We start from the raw sequence: 25237 nt of genomic DNA, 5'->3' as shown, positions 1-25237 counted from the left end.
TCAGCAGAATGGGCAGCCCGATCTGAACCATAATGTCTTTCGACTGTTTTGCTGAGAAAAGGATCGTCAGAGATCCAACATGTACAAACAAAATTTATATTTGGTTCTTCTTCTTTGCCTCTTCTCTTCCTTCCCTGTGACAGAGTTCCAGATTTCCCACGAGAGCTCCTATCCCTCCTCTGCCCTCTGATGCTCCGTGCTCATTCTGCTATCGCCAAGACAGTGCTTGACTCAAAAGCAAAAGGGAAGGAGGAGCAGGGAGTAGAGGCCTAGGGCTGTGCCTGGGGTTTTCTAGAGAGTTTATAAGACAGAGATGTCAATGAGTCTGTGCATGGTGGCAGATATATGAGAAAGTGAAGGATGTTTTTACTTTAGGTTGAAGAAATATAAACAAGAAAATGAGTAATTTTAAAATGACTCATGGGGAGGCACCTGGGTGGCTCCATCCGTTAAGCATCTACCTTTGGCTCAGGTCATGATCCCAGGGTCTTGGGATCGAGTCCCCCATTGGGGCTCAGTGGAGAGACCGCTTCTCCTTCTCACTGCTCATGCTCACTCTCTCTCTCTTTCAAATAAATAAATAAAATCTTAACATGAAATAAAATAGAATATAAAATAAAATAAAATAAAATAAAATAAAATAAAATAAAATAAATAACCCATCGGATCCTAAATTCCCCTGGTGGTCGTGGATCATTCTGTGACTGGATGGAGAAATCATTCCGACAGGGCACACTGTGGCCTCACGTTACAGACACCAGGAATGCTCCAGTCCTGTAACCCCTGTGGGCAGACTGTATGGGAGGCCCGGGCCGATGAAGAACACCAAGGAAACTAACATTTGCATCTGGATCGGGGTATCTTATATACGCTGATTTACAGCTGCTAATAATCCACTGCTCCTGTACAAACTTGCACTGGATGTTCTTTAGTTGTTCATTGATGGGGCCTTGGTGGTAGAGAGGGTTCTCTTTGTTGCTTGTCACAATTCCTTTCACGCTCCTTTCTTTTTCCTGTGACCGTTTAGGTTTTGGAAGGGTGTTAGTAAAACTTATCTTTTCTCTGTGTCCTCCAGCTTCCCGGGACACCTGGCCCTACCTCCTGCCTCCTCTCCCCACTGCTTCCAAGTTGGCTTTGTAGATCATAGAAAGCCACAGTCATCCCTGGGTTTGCTCCCTCTGCAGAGGTGGGACAGTGACATTCGGAGTGGAGAGGTGCCTTACTCAGGACACTACAGCAGATACTGTGCCCCGAACAAGAAAAATGATCAAGAAAGACAAAATAATCACACGTCTCCCAGGCTTGCCCTGAGGTGGGGCTTCCCCTCTGGGTGGTCTCTCTGTACACCTGCGGGGCCAGCACCACACCCCTAGCCCTGGGCTCCCTCCTTAGCGCCTTCCTTCCCACTGGGCACTTGCCCTGCTGCACCAGCCAGTCCCGGGACCCAGTCCTGTCCTCACATCGCCTCGCCCTACTCTAGGGGACCCTTTCCTACCCAGAGTCCCTGCAATTGTTAAGGAAAACCATAACTTCCCTTGCATTTGGGTAGAGTACTATACACCAGCCAAAACAGAAGTGTTCATTACTCTCCTTTTACCGATGGTGTCATCTTGTTATTTAACTAAGTCTGGTTTCTACATCCACCAAGTGGGGTTGACAAACCAAAACCCTCTAAGGATTACACATTGTGCGAATGAAAGGATTTGCAAAATTTAAAGCATAACAGAGATTTTATTCTTACATCTTCTCCCTCTCACTGACTACCCCCCACCACACACACACACACAGTACACAACTGTGCCTCCAATCAATCCTAAGGACAAAATAACTGATTAATTAGACTTGCACGTTGTTTGCAGCTACTTGGACAAGGGGAGCCGCGCTTTGGCTCGGGGAGCCAGGGTTCCTTGGCTGCTCCTCTTCCTGCCGCTCCCCTTCGCTTTGCAGCAGACGGTGAAGGCTCGGCAGGGGCCTCGGAAGGGCTCACAGTTTGGCGTCCCTCGCTTCAGGCAGTTTCCGCCCCGCAGGTAGCAGGGCCTTTCAAAATTGAAGGCCCTGGTGCTGTCTGGAAAATGAACGGGGGCTTGCATGCACCTGAAGGCCGGAGAGGGCCCCTGGGGAGACCGCCCGGAGGGAAGCCCCCTCCGTCCCAGGCCGACACCCCACCGCCGCCCCTGTCACTCTGCCCCAAGACAGCACTGGCGGGGACACACAGTCCTTCCTGCAGCGGGAACCTCTGGGAGTCCACGGAGGGTAACCTGGGCCACCTGCTGCTCCTCGCTGGCCCCCCACCTGCGGCGCCCCGACACCCCGAGTCTGCAGGAAGCTTTGCCCGGCGAGATGCCAGGTCACCACCGCCACACGGGCAGCAAGCAGTCCCCAGGCAGGGCCAGGGTAAAGGATCTTTGCCTCCAGCAGGTGATTCAACGGATTGTTCCCGATCACCCAGTTCATTCCTCCCCAGGGAAGGGGAGGGAGCGCAAGACAGCCCAGCAAGCCTTCAGCAGGATGCTTTACACCCCCTTCCAGGAATTTCTAGACTCATCGGGAAGTTATTTGGGGGGCGGGTTAGAGATGCCCTTGAGCAGCCCCCACCTCTACCCTTGGACTGTGGCGGCCTCGGGGGAAGCAGGGAGCAAAGTAACACGAACAGGCGGGTTGGGGGGGGCTGGTATTTACCGGGCAGTACCTGGGAGAGGAGGAAGGCGGCCGTGAGGACCACATGGAGGAGTCTCATTGTGACAGAGCCGGGCTTCCTGGGGCTGATGGCGAGAAGCAGGAGGACAGTCAGACGCCCAAGGCTCCGGGCCAGAGGAGGTCCGGGCGGCCCAGGGACCCGCGTGGGAACGAGCCCCCCTCCCCGAGCCCAGCTCCTCCGCGGCAGGTGCAGCCGCAGCTTCCCGGCCCTTCTGCTCCGCGGGCCCGGCTGCTCGTCACCTTTCCTCTCGGCCTGAGGGTGGACGCACCGCTGTGGTTTGTTTTATTTATTTTTTATAAATTTATTTTTTATTGGTGTTCAACTTGCCAACATACAGAATAACACCCAGTGCTCATCCCATCAAGTGCCCCCCTCAGTGCCCGTCACCCAGTCACCCCAAATCCCCCATCCACCTCCCTTTCCACCACCCCTAGTTTGTTTCCCAGAGTTCAGAGTCTTTCATGTTCTGTCTCCCTTTCTGATATTTCCCACTCATTTTTTCTCCTTTCCCCTTTATTCCCTTTCACTATTTTTATATTCCTCAAGTGAATGAAACATATAATGTTTGTCCTTCCCCGATTGACTTATTTCACTCAGCATAATACCCTCCAGGTCCATCCACGTTGAAGCAAATGGTGGGTATTTGTCGTTTCTAATGGCTGAGGAATATTCCAGTGTATACAGAGACCACAGCTTCATAGGCCAATAACCAGGGAGAAAATGGAAGCAGTCATCAAAAACCTCCCAAGACACAAAAGTCCAGGACTAGATGGTTTCCCTGGGGAACTCTATCAAACGTTTAAAGAAGAAACCATACCTATTCTACTAAAGCCGTGGTTTGTTTTAGTTGTGATTCCAGTATCGTTAACATACACGTGATGGTAGTGGACGGTGCAGATTCAACACTTCCACACAACACCCGGTGGCATCAGGACAGGTGCAGCCTTCACCGCCACCCCGTTTCCCCCGCCGCTCCACCGTCCTCCCACCTGGCCACCCTCAGTTGGTTCTCTAGAGGTAAGAGTCCGTTTCTTGGTTTGCCTCTCTCTTTGTTTCCCTTTGCTCATCTGCCTTGTTTCTTAAATTGCACATATGACTGAGATCATATGATGTTTCTCTTCCTCTGACTTATTTCACTGAGCACGATAATCTCTAGCTCCATCCATGTCATTGCAAATGGCAAGATTTCATCCTCTTTATGGCTAAGTAATATTCCATTATAGATATTATTATAGCATATGTATGTGTATATAATATATATGGTATACCCTAAAATATATACCCCATATTTTCTTTAAAATCCACTCAGTGGGCACTTGGGCTCTTCCCGTATCTTGGCTTTTGTAAATAATGCCGCTATGAACATAGGGGTGCATGTATCCCTTTGAATTAGTGTTTTGCATTTTGGGGTAAATGCCAAAATGTGTAATTATCAGATGGTAGAGTAGTTCCATTTTTAGAGGCACTGCTATCTGACCACACTGAGCGAGGCTGGCATCTGTCCTGGCAAAGCCAAAGATGCAGTCCCTGAGGGTGAGTAGGAGGACGGACAGTCAAGCTGTTGCAACAGGAGAGTCAAGAGAGTTCCTTACAGGGAAGGATGTTCATTAGAAAAGAGTTTGAGGCAAGCTGACGGGATGGTGCAGGGCTTCTTACAGAAGCTCCGGAATGGTGGTGGCTTGGCTCTAACCTTCCTAGAGAATCCATGTTGAAGGAAGGGATAGTGAATATTGGTTAAAAATTTGGGGAAAAAAATACGCCCGAAAAAAAATATTCCTAAGATTTGAATTTTATCTTTTACTTTCACTTCAACCAATTACTTTTCTGATTATAAAAAATAATACTTACACACTGGAAAACTGCCAATTAATAGAGAAATGTAAGAACTGGAAGGTGAAAAAAACAAAACACATAACCCTACCTTTCCATTATAACCACTGTTTACGATTCAGAGTGCTTCTGTTCTTCTCCCTTGTGAATTAAATCATGTAAATATTAATCTTTAACTTTAAAACATAGAATCATACTTCACAACCAGATCCGTTGCAGTTTTTTCCCTCACTTGAATATTATCTGGGACATTATTTAATGTCTATGCAAATACATTTACTTCACATATTTGTATGACTATACATATATCTTTAGAAATTCATAGGACTCTTAACTTTTGTAAAAATCTCTAGACATGAAATATCAACCTCCCCAATATTATGGGTATTGCCCACCTGCCCACTTGAGAAACTGTTGTACTACTTACCCACTTACTGTGTATAAAAATACCTTTTTGACTGTTAATATTTTTATCAATACTGATTATTATTGATTGTTCCAATCTTTGCAAATCACATTAGTGAATAATAATATTTCCTGTTTGCTTCAATATATCTCTAACATCATTTCTGAGGTTGAGCATTTTCACCAACATTCACTGGTTATTTTTATGTCTTGTTACCTGTTCACACAGTTCACTTGTTTCCTCATTTTCCTACTCCTGTGTTCTTACTGATTTCTGAGAACTCTATGCTTATGTAAGGTCATTAATCCTTTATCACATGTCTTGCAAAAACTATTTCTGGTTTCCTTTTGTTTTGTACCCATTCATCTAGTAGCCAGAATTGATGGCTTTTTTCTTTGCTCACGTTTAGTTTTTCTTAAAGATATTTGTTTTATCTGTGTGTTTACCTAAATTATGTCTGTATTCCCAGTTTCATCTTCAATTATTAGATGCAGAGATAGAAGCTGTTCTGAAAAGCTCTGACAGATGTGGGTCCCTAGCAGTGATAGGAAGACTGGTTCATGCTTTGCTAGGAAATATGAATTTCCCAAGCCCACAGAAATGCCTCCACTCTCAAATCATGTGCTATCTCAGGAAAGGCACATGTCTGAGTTCATGTCTCTGTTCTCATAAAACACTGAGTCTTGCAGAGAAGAGAAACAAAACCACACATGATGGGAAGGGATGGACAATGACCAAGACTGCCCGGATGTGACAGTACCACAGGACACCCTGGAGAGAACAGACGGGGCATTTTGCATGTGAGCCACAGCACTTAAATCCTAACTTTGTCAGATGTCAAATGCCCAAAAAGGCTCAGGTCATGGGGTGGATTCTGTTCTTGTCCATTTTTCTGTGTGTCTCTTCCTGTGCCATGCTGCATGATGTTAACCGGCATTCATCATCATGGAATATTACTTGGACATAAAAAAAATGAAATCTTGCCACTTGCAATGATGTGGATGGAACTTGAGGGTATTATGCTAAGCAAAATAAGTCAGAGAGAGAAATATCAAATGATTTCATTCATATGTGGAATTTAAGAAACAAAATAAATGAGCTAAGGGAAAAAAAAGAGTGAGACAAGCCAAGAAATAGACTCTTAACTCTAAAGAACAAATTGATGGTTCCCAGTGGGGAGGTGGGGGTAGGGGAAACAGGTGATGATGATGAAGGTGTGCAGCTGTCCTGATGTTCTCTGGGTGTTGTATGAAAGTGTTGAATCACTACATTGTACAGTGGAAACCAATTTAACACTGTATGTTAACCAACTGGAATTTATTTTTTTTTTAAGATTTTATTTATTTATTCATGAGCGACACACAGAGAGAGGCAGAGACCCAGGCAGAGGGAGAAGCAGGCTCCCTGCAGGGAGCCTGATGTGGGGACTCGATCCCAGGTCTCCAGGATCATGCCCTGGGCTAAAGGCGGCGCTGAACCACTGAGCCACCAGGGCTGCTCCCAACAAGAATTTAAATAAAAATTTTAAAGAAAAGAAAAGGAAAGAAAGTTATAGGTTGATTTTCAGCTGTGTGGGGTCAAGGACCAACTGTATAATCTTCCTAATATATATTTTTTAATGTGACACTAAAGAAAGAAGTCAAGCCTACCTTATAGTCTTTGTCAGAATTCACAGGCACTCTCAGTGATTCAATCTTACAAAATAAGTTAACTCCTTAATCAAGTTAAAAACAAGTTATTGCTTTGTTAACTGATACTGCACTGAAATGACAGGTTTTATTAAAAAAAAAAAAAAAACTGACTGTGGTTGATTGAGTCTTTCCAAGAACAAAGTTTCAGCTTCCACATTTTTGCGATTTTGGACATACCCTTTTTGTGTCCTTCAATACATTTCTTCATCTAGATCCGGAACACTTCTTGTGACTTCATTTCTAGATATTTTACGGTTTCTCTTTGTATTTGAGTCACATTCTTCTCACTTAGTATTTTAGAATTGGCTACTGTCTGCACAGAAAATGCAATTGATGATATACAATGATTTTGTCACTTGTCCCACTGGTAGGACTTTTATTGTCGTCTTGTGTGTGTGACTTCTCAATGGTTTTTCAAGCATAAAATTATAAACCTTCACTAATTATGATTTAACTTCCTTGATTTTAAGGTATAGACTTGCTATTTTCTCCTCTCATTGAATTGCAAAGACTTGTAATCACTGGAGGCTTCAGAGATCCCTTCACCCAACCTGCTTGCTTACCAGAGAGAGAGGAACTATGGTCAAGATGATGTCATGGCCACGCCTGCAGGAGATGCCCCTCATTCTCCCAGACTCCTTCCCAGTCACCACAAAGCGAATTTTGCCTTATTTCCTCCCATTTTCCTCTTTCTTATTCTTGTCAAAGATCAAGAATAAGATCTTGTCAAAGATCAACTTCCTTAATCCCCAAAACCAAACAAGATTTTTCAAAAATAGGGCTTAAAGAAAAGTTTTTTAAAAATAGACGCTTCAGTAGTTTTTTGTTGTTGTTGTTGTTACATGTGATTTCTTCCATGAAAACCTTTGATTTTTCTTCCAGGGCTTGATTATGAATTTCAACTCATGCATTAAGCACAGGCTGTGGTTCAGCCCAGATGTCCCTTGGGATCAGAAACCAGTGAAGGGATTGAAAGGTTTTTAATGACAACACTATCATTCAATGCTTCTGTGACCCCTGGACTCAGGCCACCACTCTCTCAGGACCCAGAGTTGACATGATTTAGTTTATGTCAAGATTCCCATTTGACAAATGAGAGTTAGAGAAAGTCTACTTTGGGTCTAGGAATTTGGGCTACTACTGTTTATAAGCTCTGAGAGAAATCTCTGGAGGATTAGGGAAAGGGAGAAAAATTGTCAAAAGGAAGGGTGATTGATGTTTTTAAGGAAGAAAGTAGAAATGAAGGGAGGGAGGAGGACAGGAAGAGAGAAGGTGAGACTGAGAGAGAGAGAATGAGAGAGATCATGGGAATCTCATAAAATTCTCCCTGAACATTGGGGTAGTAAAGTCCCCTGAGTCTGCTTCCCTGGTAGGGTTCCTTCCAGAAGGGCAGGCCACAGAGCAGATGGTCCCAGTTCAGCACTTTTGTTCTCTTCTCTAAAGAGAAAACAAAATACTGGCTGCTGTGTTCTCAGCCCACTCTCTCGCCTACAGAGATCTGAGCTTACCAGCGCCACTCTGAGCAGACGGGTCTCACTAAACGAGCCCCCCATCCCCTTCTCACTAGAGAAATAGAACCATCTCCTTGATCAGGAATCAGCTGGATGTCCTATCACTTGTTGATCCATATGATACCTAAGAGACCACGAGGTCTTAAAAATTCGAGACTGGGTCTGTTAACTCTTTGTCTCCTCAGCATTGAACTCTTCAGTATAACTAGACAGAGAACAACTTTAGCTTCAATAGGAATAAGAAACACTTTTCACACAGCTACAGACCTGGAACTCATCTCTCCTCCCCGTGCTAACGTGTCACCTGTCTGCAGATGCATAGTAGGCTCTCCTGAGCCTTCCTTTCTCTGCTCTGAAGAGCCTCTGAACCTCACTCCCCAGAGAGGGGAATCACTGCCCACCTCTGAGTACACTCCACTTTGCTAATGTCCTGCTTCATGTGAGAATCCAGGCAGGTGGCCTTTCAAGCTCCCAATATTTTACTTTAGGTCAGTTTAAGTGAACTGTATTATCTTATACCTGTAGATAGGTGGCTTGTGGTCTTCTGCAACAGAGCTGTACATCTGAAAAGGAGCGCCCGATGGGCCCAGTGACAAGTAACAGACATTAATCCCTCACCACAAGCAAAGCATTATGCTACATTCTGTTCATGATCCTTGCATTTCATCCTTAAGACAACCCTTAGAAGTAGGTTCTAATGATGACTCGGTTCTAGAGATGAGGCAACAGGGCCACATAGTGGCCAAGTAGGAATTGAACTCAAGTTTGAGTCAAACCTATGCTCATAGCCATAGTGCAAATTCACTTCATGCAGCCTAGACTTTTCCACAAAATAGCTTCATGTGTCTCAAGAATATTATGCAGGAAATAAGCAGAACATTCAGATTTTGGATGGTAGGTTCTGGGTCCGGCTCTGCTTCGGACTTACAAGTAATGTCACCTCCATCCCTCAACTGTGAAATCACAGAACTGGGGTAGGCGACATCCCAAGGTCCCCTCCTGAGTTCTGAGATGAGTGGTCCTAGGCACTTCTGGGAGGTGTACATGGGCCCAAGGAAAGAGAGGGAAATTTGAGAAGGAAATGCTTGCTCAGTGGATGGATGGGACCTTCTGCTTGAGAAAGAGGGAACTTGGCCTTGAACACACAGCCTGTCCCAGATCCTCCCCAGTCTGCTCCCTGCCGAGCACTCACCTCCTCTCCCTCCTGTGGGCAGCAGGGCGGCTTCCTCAACCTCTTCTTCATTCCCCAGTGCTTGTACCTGGAGGTGCCCCTAATGGCCTGACCTTGTTCTGATCACACTGAGCTAGTGAACCAGAGAAACCATTGAGTGGATAATTTCCAGAGGAGCGGCATGCTCCTCGCTGTGACCCAAGGGCTAGGGCAGGTATTCCCATTAGCATTTGTAAATGTGGTTTTCCCCATGGAAGCCTAGGCTAATCCACAAAAGTTTTAGGGGACAGGAGCCCACGAAGGTGCCAGAGGACTTAGCACGGTCACTGCTTCTCAGGAAAGTCCCGGCAGAGCTACTTGCTCACACCAAGAGCTGAACAGGAACCCACCCTTGTGTAGGAGGCCTGAGGTGTGTCAGGGGCCAGAGCACTGCCTTGGAGAGCACGTTGCAAGAAGGGAAACAGACTGTGAGAACTGGGAGACGTGGAACAGATGAGGAGGGGAAAGATAATCTATGAAACTGTGGGACTTTGTGAGGGCTAAAATGGTAAACAAATGGAAAAGGTAAGATCTCTGTGCAGAAGGGAGTAAATCGAAAGGAAATAGTGACATGTACCAGGAGCAAAAAGAAATAAAAGTAGGTCTGGGGAGACAGATAGTGAAATGAAGCACTGAACTGTGCCTTGACCAAAGCTTTAGCTATGGAGTGAGCAGTGATGTCAGAGGGCAGTGGGGAGGGCGGTAATGTCATCTACCTGAGAAGGCGAGAAGAGTTTTGCTCCCTTTGGTGGCTTGGTCGGGGTATGGAGTGTGCTCCATAGGAATGCATTTGAAATAAATGGACAAAAACCGGTTTGGGCTGAAAACCACAGAAATCATTTGGGAATATTATTAAAAAGTGCCTCTCCCCCATGCTCGTGCTCGCTCGCTCTCATATAAATAAAATAAAATCTTTTTATTAAAAGTGTCCATAAAAGAAAATATATCACTATAGAGTCAAGTTTGGATTAACCAAGGGAAACACTGGAGTCAAAATACCTGGGTTGTGGCTTCAGGGACACCACCTGAACAGACAGTTTCTCGGTTATGGGCCTTAGTGTTTCATCTGGAAAATGAAAAGACTAAATCAGAATTTCTGAGGATATTTGCAGGAATAGCACAGCAGTCAAGTCAGAGGATTTATAGAGATAGAAGTCAAGTGGGTGCTATCAGCTCTCACCTGATTCTCAATTTGTATCTCCTCGCCCCATTTCCAAGGACACAGCATGCTTGGCTCAGCACCATTCATCAGGAAAACCAGTCTCTCTGCTCCTACAGTTTGCCAGTTACTTATCCAGAACCAGGGTACAAAAGGAACAAAATATGATCTCAGAACGTGAGGGGACTTGGGCTCGATTAAATAGATTCACTCTGTAATGGTTCATGGTTATAAAGTGTAGTAAGCATAAGGGATCTTACAGGAAAGAATGGTTGTTGCTCTTTTTGTGTCCTGGCAGGTGGAGGAGAGAAACTGGGAAATTTTTGCTAGGTGGTTTACACTCCATCTGTGTCCTAAGAGGTGAGTTGCCATATATGAGGCAGTCACAGTGGTGAAGCGAGTCCAGGAGAAAAGATCACGGGCAAAGATCTAAAGGCATAGATTCAGTGTGAATTTGGGAAATCATAAGTATGTCCTTCAGCTAAAGTACAGGAAAAAGGAACTATAGGATATATAGAATCAGATCTTAGTTGTTTGAATTTCTCCTGTAAGCAAAGAGAAGATGTTGAAGGATTTTAAACAAGAAGATGACATTGCCGAATGTGCAGCTTAGACATGACTTGGTGGTAGTATGTAAGATGGACTCTGGAGGCCCAGGTAAAGGACTATTATGAGCCAGAACTTCTTTTTAAAGTGGGTTAGTAAAAAAAAATTTAAAAAAAAATAAAGTGGGTTAGTAAAGATCGTGATTCTCCTCTTCTCTCAGAAACTCCACAAAAACAAAAACAAAAACAAAAAAAACAAAAAACAAAAAACAAAAAAAAAAAAAAGAAAGAGAAAAGGAAGAAGAAATAAAGATGGAAACTTCATTATCTGCAAAACTAGTAGATATCTATTGCTCCAAAATAGGGTAAATAATAGTGAAGTGTCATCACATTCGAGATGAGGCCGGATGGGAGAGGAGAAAGGCTACGTGTATCTGGCGGTCCTGGACAACGCTGCAGAGCACAGTTATGTGAAATCATGCCTTCACCCTAAAGACAAACCAACAATCTCTTATCCGAAATGGTGGGATCAGGTGAGTGAGTGGGTAGTAGGAGAATCTCTGAATCCAGACACACACCACATTTCATGGGGTTGAAAGGACGTGCTGAAGAAGCAATCACACGAGTCCGTAGTTGTAAGAAACAGTCTGGTTATGTAAAGGAAGACGGCATATGGTATGTCACCCTGATTCATTAACCACTAACAGGACGTATTCTTATCTATAATCGTGTGTCATAGGGAGGACTCTCAGGTGTCTGAAATCCATTTTTGTCTGTTGCCCACAAAAACCTCTTAAAAATAGATAGTCCAGGAATATTTCACCAAACAAAGATGACTTATCTTTAGATAAAAAAGGAAACTAAACAGAATCTCCCTAAAGACATTAGCAAAAAAAAAAAAAATAATAATAATAATAAAATAAAAAAACAACAACAAAACATTTTTTAAAGTGATAAAGGAACAGGAGAAACAATTGGTAGAATAGAAACCCCCAGCTGAAAATATTGCCATGAAATGGACAAAGATTCTGGCCTAACAGAGCACGCTAAGTTGATGAAGATGATGAAGCAAGTATTTGTTTTAAAACAGAGATAATCCACAAATCAGAGACACTTTCACTCAGAAAAGATATTTTGAGATAAGAAGAGATAAGAAAGCTGAGCTTGTAGAACCAGGGGAGAAGTGAAAGAAGAAAATCAAACCGCGACCGAATGGAGGCATGCGGAAGAGAGTGCACAGTTTTGGCGCCAGAGCAGAGGACAACCAGGACGGGACGGAGAAGAGCGGGTGAAATGAAATGGGAATACATCAGAGTAATGGATAGAGAAGCTGCGGTCTCTGTATACATGGAACATTCCTCAGCCATTAGGAACGACAAATACCCACCATGTGCTTCGACGTGGATGGAACTGGAGGGTATTGTGCTGAGTGAAGTAAGTCAATGGGAGAAGGACAAACAGTGTATGTTCTCATTCATTTGGGGAATATAAAAAATAGTGAAAGGGAATAAAGGGGAAAGGAGAAAAAATGAGTGGGAAATATCAGAGAGGGAGACAGAACCTGAGAGACTCCTAACTCTGGGAAACGAACTAGGGGTGGTGGAAGGGGAGGAGGGCGGGGGGTGGGGGTGACTGGGTGACGGGCACTGAGGGGGGCACTTGATGGGATGAGCACTGGTGTTATTCTATATGTTGGCAAATTGAACACCAATAAAAAATAAATTTATTTAAAAAAAAAAGAATACATCAGAGTTCACATGGTGGAGCAGGAAGGAACGACAGTCATGGTCAACAAAATGGAGTTGCCGTTCATATAATCAGTGTCTCTAAGAGGTAATTGGGAAAACTTTAAAGATAAAATTTTTAGAAAGATGTTCAGGCGATCAGAAGACTCCAGTCTACAAAATTAAAGTGGTATCCCAAGAAAATTTGGCACAGAACCATCAATAACAAATTCTATCTTAACATCTCCATAAAACTTCTGGATTTTTAATAGAAAGAATCTCCAGAACAGCAAGGCAAAACAGTCGAGTTGCCGATATTACCAGGAAGGTGGAGACTTGTACCAAGTACCTTCAGCCCTAGAAGACAAGGAGCAATGCCAGCAAAGCCTTCAAGAACAGGAACTGTGAGCCCATAAATTCTTTAAGTCAGACAACTGGCTTTTCATTTTATTTTATTTTATTTTATTTTATTTTATTTTATTTTATTTTATTTTATTTTATTATTTTATTTTATTTTATTTTATTTTTAATAATAAATTTATTTTTTATTGGTGTTCAATTTGCCTACATACAGAATAACACCCAGTGCTCATCCCGGCTTTCCATTTTAAAGGCAGCAGGCATCTTTCAACAAAAGGACTCAAGGAGTGTAGCTCCCATGGGGGGCTAGCCCGGGGAAGCGTGCTGGAGGACTCACTTCCGGGAAGGATACGGTGTAGGATAAGGCGTTGGGAGTATCAAGCTGGTATGATCCTAGAGCTAAAGAGGGGAATGCAATGATGATGGGACAGAACCCAGTGCAAGTGTCACAGATGGTGAACTGTGGAATTCTACAACTAGCCAGTGATGGGAAGGAGGGGACAAAATGCCACCTGACACTCCTCCCCTCTGCTTTTATAGCTGGAAATCAGAAAACTTCATTTAAGCCTGAGAAATCAATGGACACATACCGAAGTAAAAGAAAAGTGATATTCACCACTAAAATTGGCTAGTAAAAGGGAACGGGGAGGAAGCGAACGTTGCTACGTAGGTCACTGTGCACTACAGGGAACCGACAGAGAAAGAGGTTGATTGATTCCTTTGAAATTATAGCGGAAAAAGATACCATTTATGATATCAACACAGAAAATATTTTGAAACCTAATAATGGATGTGTAAGAAATAGATGAATAAAAGTATTAACATTTAGTGAGGACACAAAATAAGATTTTATTTTATTATTATTTTTTTTTTACAAAATAAGATTTTTAACAAATACAAAGGGATATCACAATCAGAGATTGAGAAATTCAAAATTATTTTAAGTCAAAGTTTCTTAAATTTGATATTATCTAACTAACATCTGCCTAGCTATCTTACTATCTCATAAAGCCAGTAAAGGACACCAAAAATGAGTAAGGGACAGATAGGGCTAGCTAGGGAGAGATAGACAGGGGCTATGGGATCCGGCTCACAGAAATCCCCCAAATGTAGAGATGTAAGGAAACCAGAGATAGGGAACACTCCAGACCACCCTGCCCTAGGTGTGTGTGTGGGGGGGAGGGGGTCTTTTTATGACAATCACCTGTGATGAACAAAGAATAACCAGACCCTAAAATAAGGAAGCCGTTGAAGATGGTATCACAGTCCTTACTCAAACCAGGACATCACAAGAATAAGGCCACAAGCTCCCTGGTCAGTCCTAAATACAAGACTGTGGGTGGAGGCCCCCGTGGGCAGCCCTGTGGGTCCCCTCTCACTCCTGAGAGCTCTCTCTGGATCCTTGCTTCCTGAGCTTCCCTCGCTTTGCTCATGCTCCTTTGTCCTTGAGATTCATTCTTTGAGTCCGTGAGACAAGAACCTTACTCTCTCACTTCAAAAGGATTTTTTATTAATTAGGAAAATGGGTTTAATCAGAGTAAATCCCAAATCTTCACATATTCAGCTCTCACGTGGTTATTCTCACCCTCAACTGCCTCATGCTGGCTCCCACCACGCGGCCTTGGCAGCCTCTGCCTGGAACGCTCTTCCCCCAGGCACCTTCACGGCCCCGTGCCCCTGACCTCATCTTACCCTTCTCCATTGCATTGGACATCCTATGACCTATTTGCTGCCATAAGGAAATACCACAGACCAGGTGACTTAAACAACAGGAATTTCTTTCTCAAGGGTCAGGAAGTTAGAAATGCAACATCAAAGTGTCCCAAGATTGGTTTCTCCTGAGGCCCCTCTCCTTGTCTTGCAGGTTGGTGGCCGCCTTCTTGTCGTGCCCTCCACGGCCTTCCCTCTGTGTGACATATCGCTTCCTGTGTCCAGAAGTCATACCTGATCCAGCCCACTCTAATGGCCTCATTTTAGCTGAATCATCCCTAAAAGGCCCCATCTCCAAACAGAGTCACATTCTGAGGTCCCGGTAGTTAGGACTTCAGCCTACGCATTCTGGGGGACACCATTCATCCCATAACACTGTTTTATTCTCCTGTCATCGTGTTTTTATTCCTGTCTCTCTCTCTCTCACACACTGAGATGTAAGCTCTGTGCTGGCAGGGACTTTTGTCCTGTTTGTTCTCTGCTATACCTCGAGGGCTTAGAGCTACGTCTGGAACATAGAAGAAACTAGAAACGCAGTAAACATTTGTTGAAGGGATATATGATTCCTTTTTTCTTAACTCGTCCACGGAGCTACCTAATGGTTAGATTTAAGGTCATCACTTTTGTGTTTATTTCCTTTATAATAAAAATATCCTCTAAACATTATTTTCAAAAGCCCCAGACACCACAATTTGGGGCTCAAAGTCCTGTCATGTTTGCTGCCAATCAGCTCTCAAATCACCTCTTGGATCCTTCCCACTTGAAAGTGTCTTGAAATCTGAGCCTTTCTTTCTTTTTTTTTTTTTTCAGTTTTAAATTTTGCATTTTTATGTATTTACTTTTTTGCATATATATATATTTTTAATTGGAGTTCAATTTGCCAACATATAGCATAACACCCAGTGCTCATCCCATCAAGTGCCCCCTCTTTACACCTGCCAGTTCATCTCTGGAAATGGTAGGCCTGGCCCCATCAGCAGCCCAGGGCCCAGGTTCCTGTTGCTAGATGTTGGAGAAACTGACTTTCTGGATTTCATGTCTCTAGGTTTTCCAGAATTCTCTAAGGCTGTGTGGAGTCAGGAAGACCTCCTTACTTTGCAAACCTGTAAGTCCAGCTTCTGCTAGGCCTACTACTGTGTATGGTCACCAGACACCAAATTCTGGTTCCAGAGATGCTCTTCGTCCACACACCTGCAGCTGGATCCCCCACACTTCTCAGAACAAACCTCTTGATACAGTGGAGCGCAGGATATTTCTTCTGACATCCTCCCTGGAAACCCTAGCGCAGCACGAGACCATCAGCAGCTCCTTTTGGCATCACTGTGAAGCTAGGAGTGAGGCCCCAGGAGAACAAGAAGCAGACAAGTCAGGAGCGGTGCCCTAAGCACCATCCCACCCCCCTGGACACACCTGGAGCCTCGTGATGATTCGGTTCCCCCTTCAGGGGGCCACGGCTGTGTCTGAGGTTTCACCCCGTGGGCAGGCCCACGTTTGCCTTCCTGCGCAGCCTGTAGGCCTCTGGCTTGCTCGCTGCCCTCCAGGCGGGAGCCCCTGCCACGCACGTGGAAGTCGGTGCAACGACTGTACTTCTCTTCTGGGCCTTTCTCTGAGGCCAGGCCCATGTGGGGAGAAGGGAGGGTCTCTTTCCTTTCGGGACACCCCAGAGGGCACGCCTGGCTCCCTCCAGGGCCCCCAAGCTAGGCTGAACTCAATGCACACGTCTCGGACGAGACCAAAGCTCCCCAGGACAGAGTCGTACTAAAAACCAGGTCAAAGGGCCCGAGTGGAGGGAGGGGAGAAACAGCGGGAAGGAGGCTGTCTCGGTCTCATCTGTTAGAGAGAGGGGGATGCTACTTCCTGAAGCTGGGGAGCCCCTCCTGGAAAACGAGGCTTCCCACAGATAGACTCTGCACTTTCTGGAGCCAGATAATGTGCTTAAATATATATTATACATATTCACATACATATATATCCACACATATAAGTAGTACATCTATTTTAGAGACAGACAGACAGGAACAATGTGAACCAACCCAAGCTGGCTTAAATGATAATTTGTCAGAAACAAATATCCCCAGTCCCTGGTTTATCCAGTCTTGATAATTTTGGTACACTACCGACTAGTTTTATAGTCTTATCAGGGTTTTGACCATTTTGGCCAGTTTTTCAGAATTGTGAAGCGTCTTCCTCTTTTTTCTTTCCCTTTGCTCTCTTATTTCTTTCATTATCAGAGAGTCGTCCCTGTGTTAGTTGTAATAACAGCAAATTTTTAAAAAGGATACAAACCAAGCATCCAAATAGAGGAAAATGCAACAGATAAATCATCCCTGGTCACAGAACAGCATACATGGATATCACTTTACTGAACTACAATAAATATATACAGAACAGGGTCCAGAAGAATATATACGAGGTCGTTTAAACAGTATAAATAGATGGCAATCCTCCCAGAAGGGATGGGTTACAGGTGGTTGTCAGGATCCTCTTGTAATCTGTATTTTCAGATTTTTTTCCCCTATGTTAAGTATGAGTTGCTTTTGTGATAAGAAAAAAAGTAGAAGCAATAAAACAGCAAACAGGAAAAAAGAAAAGAAAGATCTGGGATATATCCAGGATTATATTTAATATGTCACCCCGAGCATGGTCAGCTACAGGGTGAGTGGATGCGGAAAGGGGACCCAGAGGAAGAGGGAGGCCCCGCTGGCTCCTGATTTCAGGCAAGCCTGCCCTGCTGGCTCCCCTCCATCCCAAGTTTGTGAGCACTTCCAGCTCCTGGTGGGGGAAACAATATACCACCTGACCAAGCCAGTCCTGACACCGAATGAGATCAGCCATGGAAAGTCGTCAGCGATTGCCTAGAACCCAATGTTAAACAATAGCTATTGTGAGTTAGGGCAGAAAACGCCCTCTAGGACTATTTATTTTGACCTGTTATTTCAACCCACGCTTTCTTTCCAGCACTTTGGTTTAGTACGTGTTATCATCTTCTTAATTTTTTGTTGCTTTTTACAATGATACAACTTAGTTCTGGGCCGAGGGAGCTGGGTGGGCGGAGGAAGGGAGTTTAAAATGATTCATGCTTTAAAAAAAATAAATTAAAAAGTTAAGAGAGTTTGAAAAAAATCTATAAGTGGCCTGAAATCCCAGTTAAATGTTTAATATCTTTTTGGACGCTGAGGGTGAGTAAGGGACAGGCAGGGACAGATGGGTAGGGGGCTATGGGATCAGGCTCACAAAGATCCCAGAAATGTGGAGATGAAAGTAAACCAGAGATAAATAAACCAGACCATCCTGTCCCGGTGTCAGAGGTGGGGTCTTGCTAGAACAGCTACTTGTGACCAATGAAGAATTACCAGACCCTAAAAAGCAAGTAAGCCATCGAAGGTGTTAACATTAGTCCTTACTCAATGGTGAGATCAATAGAGGTGTGAAAAGGATTTAGGTTCCCTGGGGGGCTTTCAATAAAAGACCGGCCCTACAGGCCCCCTGGGCAGCCCTGTCTGGACCCCTTTCATTCCTGAGAGCTCTCTCTGTATGCTTGCTTAATAAACTTCTCTCACTTTACTCACTCTCCTTTGTCCAGGAGAATCATTCTTCCACTCCCTGAGACAAGAACCTCGCTCTCCTGCTTCAAGTGTACTTAGACGCATATTTTCTGTGTGGTACCACAGAATATATGCTGATCGATACTTGCCTTATTCCTCCAATAACCACTCAAGGACAATTCTCTAGGACAATAGGTCAACATGTGCATATGTGTTTAGCTACATTACCATACCCATGGCTGCGAGGCTTTACCTCCTAAGACCATATCATGATTTATTTCATAATTCTCCTACAATGCACATTTGCATTGATTCCACCTTTCCACTATTATGAGCAATAACATGATGAACTTGGACATATTTTTGTGAACTTTCCAGTTTAATCTTTTGGCTGAATCTGTAGAATTGGTATTGCTAAGTCAAGTGGGGTATATATATATTTTTAAATATGTGTGTAGTCAAATGCTCCATAAGAAAATTTACAGGAACTCACAATCCCACCAGGAGAGCATTAACATGTGTCTTTCTCCATATTCTCTCCCAAATTAGGTCTTCCTGATGAAATTTTGGAATCTAGATGAGGTTTGATGGGGTGAGGTCCGGAGCCAACAACCAAGAAAGAATTCTTGAGATGTCTTTGGTGCAAAATGGTGGTTTTATTAAAGCCCAGGGACAGGACCCGTGGGCAGGAAGAGCGACTGCCCTGGGACAGTGAGGAGTGGCTGGTTATATACCTGGGAGTTAGGAGGGGTTTGGGGAGAGCTTACTCTCTAAGGAATTTTGGAAGCAAGGTCTCCACGCCCCTGAGGGGGCTGGCTGTTGTCGGGAGAAGGTGACTTATTACCGTCTAGTAAAACCTGAGTCATGAGACCCTTCAGATGTGTATCGGTGGGCCATGTGCTTGGGGGATGATCGCCAACATGTATCTTGGGGGTTTGGAGATAAAGGGAAACTTCTAAAGGAATTTTTATATGTTAAAGTAGACTCACAGGATCCTGGGGGTCGGGCTAAGATTGCCTCTTGCCCTCAGCAAAGTATGAGCATCGAGGCAGTTGAGTCCGTAGAGAAATGTCCCTCTGCCTGTTGTAAGGACTTGTCAATGTGCTGCCCCAGGCTGGTGCCTTGTCCTCAGCTAGCCCTGTGTTCCTCCATCATTGCCAAGCTTTTCCAATTTAGCCAGTCTAAATCTACAGAGGTTGAAAATTCTTTGTAACTCAAATATTTAAATTTCTGTGTATGTGTGTGTAGTGTAGCCTCTTCCTAAACACAGCGAAAGATCCCAGTCACAGTTGCAACTAACACCTCAAAGCAAACTGTGCCACCACACATAACCACAAGAACAAAATCCATAAAATACCTAGAAAAATCATAAAGTATATTTGCATACCTCAGATGGATAAAAGGATACAACTGACTCCAAATAATGAGGAATACTGACACATCAGGTGCACAATTTCCTCGATGTTAAAGAGACATTACTAATAGCCACCATTTCTCTATGTGAATATACACACTTAATTCAATTCAATCAAAATCCAAATGAACTTTATAAAAACAGATTACGTTTCATTTCTTTAAGTCCACTGGGAGCTATACAAACACCTGACCCTAGGCAGGAGCACGACTAGAAAGGGAAGTTATGAGATTCGTCCCAATATATTTTAAGAGAATAGCAATAGCATAGAAGCTAAACTGTGAGGATCAGGTTCAGAAAGAGACATGTTAGTTCCAATAAAAGGAATAGAAATTGAACCACATAGGTGAGGATTTAGTATTTTAAAGTAAGGTGGGAATTTCAGACATGTTTAAGGAAACAGAGTAAACATTTGCGGAGAGGGGGGTACAAAATGTGATCTCCAATGCATTTCTATATCAATATCCACTGCAGAGATTCAAATGTAAAGACGCAATCCATTAAAATACATCTATGATCTTGATATAGGGTAGAATGTTCTAAGAATGTCCCAAATATCAGGAACTTTAGAAAAAGACAGAGAAACTGGACAACGTAGTAAAATTTCAAAAACCTCTTTATAGCACACTGAAGCAGATTTTAAGCTGCTCTACCTAAAGCAAGTGATGTCTATAAGCATGGCCATCAAGAAAGAAATAAAAAAATATGCAGAACAGACATAAGAACTCAGAAAGGGGAGTAACGCGACAGTATTTTTATAGGGACACAGAACGCTATGCTTCATTGTGCAAGAAAAAGTTGAATTGTATACAGTGGTGTCTATTTAAGAAGAGATTGAAAGGAACTGTAACCCACCCAGGGGTTTTCCATATGAAAATGTTGCATGTAAATCTTTGAAATTTAATTCTTAGGGATAGGCTTTTATCTATTCAAAAATCTTCGACACCTCGAGTGGTTTTATTTCCTAAGGGTTTTGGAAAGTCAAAACAAACACAGTGAATAAACCAAGGGCAGAGACAATTCATCCCTTTTTCAGTTGTGTCATTCTCAGTGTTACTCAGACGTCAGGTGTCCTTATCCTTGGGGGGGGGGGATGCTGTCCTGCCTCCATCCCTCCCACCCCCAAATGCTTTTCACAAGCTCTACAGTGAGAGACAAACATTATTTAAGTCTTTGATCCAGAAACCCCTCCGAGCTGACCCACAGACTACCATGGTTCTCCCAAGACAGGCTTCCAAACTACGTAGTAGAGTCGGTCCCTTACGGATGGGGAGGCTGGAGCAGATCCCGGAACTGTCAGGAGAGGAGATGAGGAGATGCACGGGAAGCAGTCATGGCTTGAACGTGGAGATGAGCAGGAAGGGAGGGCTTTGGTGGTGACCCACATCCAGGGCCTGGTAGTGTCCTCCAGCCGCCTGGGGCTTCGGGGAAGCGGGAGGTTTTGGGGGTCAGATGCTGGTTCAGCTTGGGACCTGGTATAAATCGCTAGTGGAGCTGGACACCAGGGCCTGGGACTCTGCAGACGGGCAAGGGGGGCTTTGCTGGAGTTCCCGGGCCAAGCGGGGCCCTGACGTGTGTGTACCTCGTGCTGCGGGATGAGGCACTCCTGTCCTTGAGCACCTGCACCCGGTGGCTTCCCCGAGGCTCCCCCTCTCCCGACTGTCGGCCAGCAGCCAGCTGGTCATTCAGGAGGGAGTTCCCCGCATGCTGACTCAGGCTCAGGGCACCCTGAGCGCCACATGCACGCGCACCAGCCCTCGGTATCACGGTGCTCCGTTGACTTCCCTCAGGACCCTGGACGAGCATCCGGAGTGGTCGTGTGTCTGCACCTGCTTGCTGGCGGCCTTTCTTCCCAGGCTCTGAGCGCCAGGCGGGCACGGGCTGGGTTCCCGCTGTGCCCACCACCAGCTCGAGGCAACGTGCCCCTGTGGGAGTTGCACATTCGTATTTACAGCTACCCCTGCAGTTCTGCTCAAACACGTCCCCCAACTTTGTGGGCCAGCCCCGCAATGGACACTGAACAGCCCTACCTTGCTTTTCGAGATAAAAGCAAGTGTAAAAAATTAAGGATTAAAGCCACTCGGCGATTTTCCATTCCTCCCACTGCAGTTTGGATTCAAATGTTTAAACTTGTGAGCCCAGGGGCGCCCGGGGAGGGGGGTGCCTTGGGCTCAGGTCACGATCTGAGGGTCCTGGGATCGAGTCCCGCGTCGGGCTCCCTGCTCAGCCCAGCTCCTCGCATGTCCTTTCCTGTGTGAGTTTGAACAGATCGTCTCATCTCTGTGCATCTGTTGCCCTCCTTGTAAAAGGGAATAAAAATAGTACCTAGTTACTATAAACAATACTAACAAATTATGCCGCATGGGTGTTTGCTACCGACCGTCGGTCGTCCCTACTCCACCATCATCTAGGTGGCTTCCCACCCTGCGCTCCTCCTAGGATGTGTAAATCCCACAAAATCCCATTGCTATTTTAACCAGATCTGACGACTCATCCTTCTGTTTTTCCTCCTCGAAAAGTCTCTGGGACACGCCTCAGCCCACTGGAGGGGAGTCCTGGAAGTGGGTGCCCTCAGTTACCTGTTCTGCACAGCGCCTCCCTCTGCCTTGACTTGGGCCCCTTCCACGAACCTTGTCCTGCTGCTCCCTGGGGCAGGATGTCCCCAGCCACAGCCTCCACCTAAGCTCCAACCCGTCCTACGCGACGGCCTCCTTGGCGAATGAATAGTCGCTTTATATCCATGTTCTAAAATGCGGGTGTTATGATTATTCAGCTACGATAAGGCCAACAGATGAGGGGATGACTGTCACTGTAGACAGAATTTATCACTCATGGTCAGAGGGAGCAGGTCACACTCAGCCATGAGGAGCCACGTGGGTCAGTGAAGGAGGCAGAGGGGCTGAGGGAGGAGCCTGGCAAGTGCCTTTGTTGTGGTTTCGAGGGGAAGGAATTGGGGAGGCAGGGGGTGCGGGTTTAGGATCGGGTGTCTGAGTAACCTGGGGGCTGCCCCTGTTGTCTCGTGGAGGAGTCAACTATCTGCAGGAATCAGCTAACCCCGGGGCAGGGTCGGGGGAGGCAGGTCCTCCAGGGTCAACCAGGTCCCAGACATCCAAGCACCAGGACACAAGGACTAGAAAGCGTGGTTTGCACCCCCCGAGGATGATGTGGAAAGCAGGGTTCCTCCTTGTGTGAGGCAGGGGACCGCCCGCCTTACCTCAGTGGCTCTCGGGCCCCGTGGGACCGCACAGGCTCCGCTCCGACCCAGACTCCGACCCAGACTCCGTGCTTCGGCTGCACAGCCAGCCCCCACCTTCCACGTCCGTGCAGGCGACTCCGCGGACTCTCGGCTCACCTCCAGAGACGACACGCGTGACCTGGGCCCAGTAAATGATTAAGCCCTTGTTTTCAGTGTTGACCCTAAGTCACTTTCAAGGAAATTTACAGAGTCCCTGTTCCGGGCCAAGCACAAGCAAGGTCACTGGTGCCTTCCTCCCCACCCCTGGGGACAGCCCGGACACAGGGCTCATCCTCCCAGAGGTCTGATGGCCACGGTGACGCCGAAAGTCGTGGGGAAATATTAGTTTAAAAATGAACCATGATGTGGAATCGAGCAAAAGTAGTTGACTGGCAAGGTGGGCCAGAAGATTAGGAAGTTTAAAAGTAGTAGAGGAACTCTGGATAGGAAGACTTCGAGATCATCCTGAGAACTTAGCAACAGAAATATGGTTGTGGGCCTTTCGGTATCCTACCAGTGTTTTATGTAAGACCTGATTCAAGTAAAGCTTTAGACCTTGTTAGAGTCACTATAGGTAACTGCTAGTTATGTATTCATCGGTCTTGAAGTAATTTTATTATCTCTATACCCTGAACACTTAAGAGTCAGGCTTAGAATCAGATCAAGGTGTGCTGACCACTACTTCATGGACTACTGTGATCTGTAGTGTTAAGCTCTTTGCTTGGCAAATTATCCTTTATTATTGTGAAGCAACTTGGCTTGACCAAGTTCAGTTTCTAAATTGGGTTTTTAAGTTTCTGGCTTTATGTTAATAAAAATCCCCCCCCCACACACACACAGATTAACCATGATACAAAGTCATGTAAGGGGACAGTTCAGCACTACTCCTATGGGGGATGCGGCTCAGAGGGCGAACATCTGCCTTGGGCTCAGGTGGTGATCCCCGGGTCCTGGGATGGAGCCCCCATCTGCTCAGCGGGGACTCTGCTTCTCCCTCTCCCTCTGTTGCTCCTCCTGCTTGTGTCTCTCGCTTGCTCTGTGTTAAATGAGTAAAAAAATAAAATATTTAAAAAAAATATGGGAACACATCTATCGGGATACAAAATTTGGGGTCTTCACCCTGCTGGGAACTTGCCCTGACCTCAGGGCCAGATCATGAGCAGAGTTTCTCCGGGTGGAGATGAGCTGGAGAGGGTCAGAGAGGAAGCAAGGCAACTCTGCGGCTCCACAGAGACATCCTGAGTCTCGACGGCGACATGGGTCACGCAACAAACTCCCCCAACTGAGCTCTTAGGACCTGTGCTTTTCGTGTTATGCAAACTCTGCTTCAATTAAAAGCTGTCAGATGCGAAGTATAAGCCTTGTAAGAATTGTCTAGAAATTTAAAATGAAGAAACAGGCCGCGGGGAGGAAGCAGGGAAGGGTCGCTTCTATTTGACGTCTCACCAAATTCTCCGGAGAGTTAAATGACTTTCTGAAACTGGGCTACAAATGCAAAGTTTCTTTTTTGCTTTTGTTTTGCCTGGCAGGGCAAGCCCGTACCCCAGAAGTCTTCAAGGTCATTGACCCCTTTGTTCAGACGCCCTGGCTGGCTCTGGCCTGGGGGTGAACGCAGATCCGCAGTGGATCCCCAGGGGAGCCCCGTGTCTGGGGAGGACCCTGGGCAGCTCCCAGACCACAAGTGTGTGCTGAGGAAGTGGTGTTTTGTCAGCACTCGCCGGCCCGGGCCACCTCTGAAGGTGCTGACCTGGTTCAGCCCGGGGACTGCCCCATGGAGTCAGGGGGCAGAGGTCACGTCAAAGACAGGGGCTGCAGGAGGCCCAGCAGGGAAGCTTGTCTTAGGACACCCACCTGAATAAGCACAGGTGTGTCCTCTCCATCCCTGCTCCTCAGGGACCCTGAGCCTTCCCTGTGCTCGGGGAGTCGTGTGTCTGAGCCCCGGGCACAAGCACATGAGAGCGCCCCTGCAAACCTGGTCGGGCTACAGTACTCTATAACACCATGGAAACCACCCTCCCCCGTGTGTCATCTCCCTTCCTTCTCTACACACACCCTCGACCGAAACACAGCCCAGGCACCGCTTCCGAGGAGACCATGCATAGGGTAAAGGCAAGGAATGGCAGGTCTCCCTGGAGCCCAGGTGCCAGCAGCTGCGGGGGTCCTGGCTTCCTGCACACCCCCTTCTCCAAGCACTCACCC

The 25237-nt window shown here is 45.7% G+C and overlaps 1 protein-coding gene across 10 annotated transcripts; it reads right to left on the bottom strand.

Annotated features, from left to right (window-relative positions):
• Window positions 1–1711: 1711 nt before the first annotated feature.
• LOC144284230 (uncharacterized) lies at window positions 1712–23042 on the bottom strand. 10 transcript variants are annotated; one of them, XR_013352581.1, is made up of 6 exons: window positions 10527–10662; window positions 10346–10412; window positions 9329–9440; window positions 4620–4669; window positions 2690–2762; window positions 1930–2065 (listed from the first exon to the last, which is right to left on the bottom strand). XR_013352581.1 is itself a non-coding variant. In XM_077848558.1 (4 exons), the coding sequence occupies exons 2-4, from the start codon at window positions 4625–4627 to the stop codon at window positions 1860–1862; spliced, it is 297 nt and encodes a 98-aa protein (XP_077704684.1). In that variant the 5' UTR covers window positions 4628–4669; window positions 9329–9425; the 3' UTR covers window positions 1712–1859. The 10 variants fall into 10 exon arrangements, 3 of the variants coding, with proteins under 3 accessions (XP_077704684.1, XP_077704682.1, XP_077704683.1); XR_013352580.1 differs by lacking the exon at window positions 4620–4669; XM_077848558.1 differs by lacking the exons at window positions 10346–10412; window positions 10527–10662 and having other exon boundaries at window positions 1712–2065; window positions 2680–2762; window positions 9329–9425.
• Between the last annotated feature and the right edge of the window lie 2195 nt (window positions 23043–25237).

Source organism: Canis aureus, chromosome 15 (assembly GCF_053574225.1).
Source record: "Canis aureus isolate CA01 chromosome 15, VMU_Caureus_v.1.0, whole genome shotgun sequence".
Taxonomy (NCBI): domain Eukaryota; kingdom Metazoa; phylum Chordata; class Mammalia; order Carnivora; family Canidae; genus Canis; species Canis aureus.
This window is presented reverse-complemented; position numbering and strand designations above follow the sequence as displayed.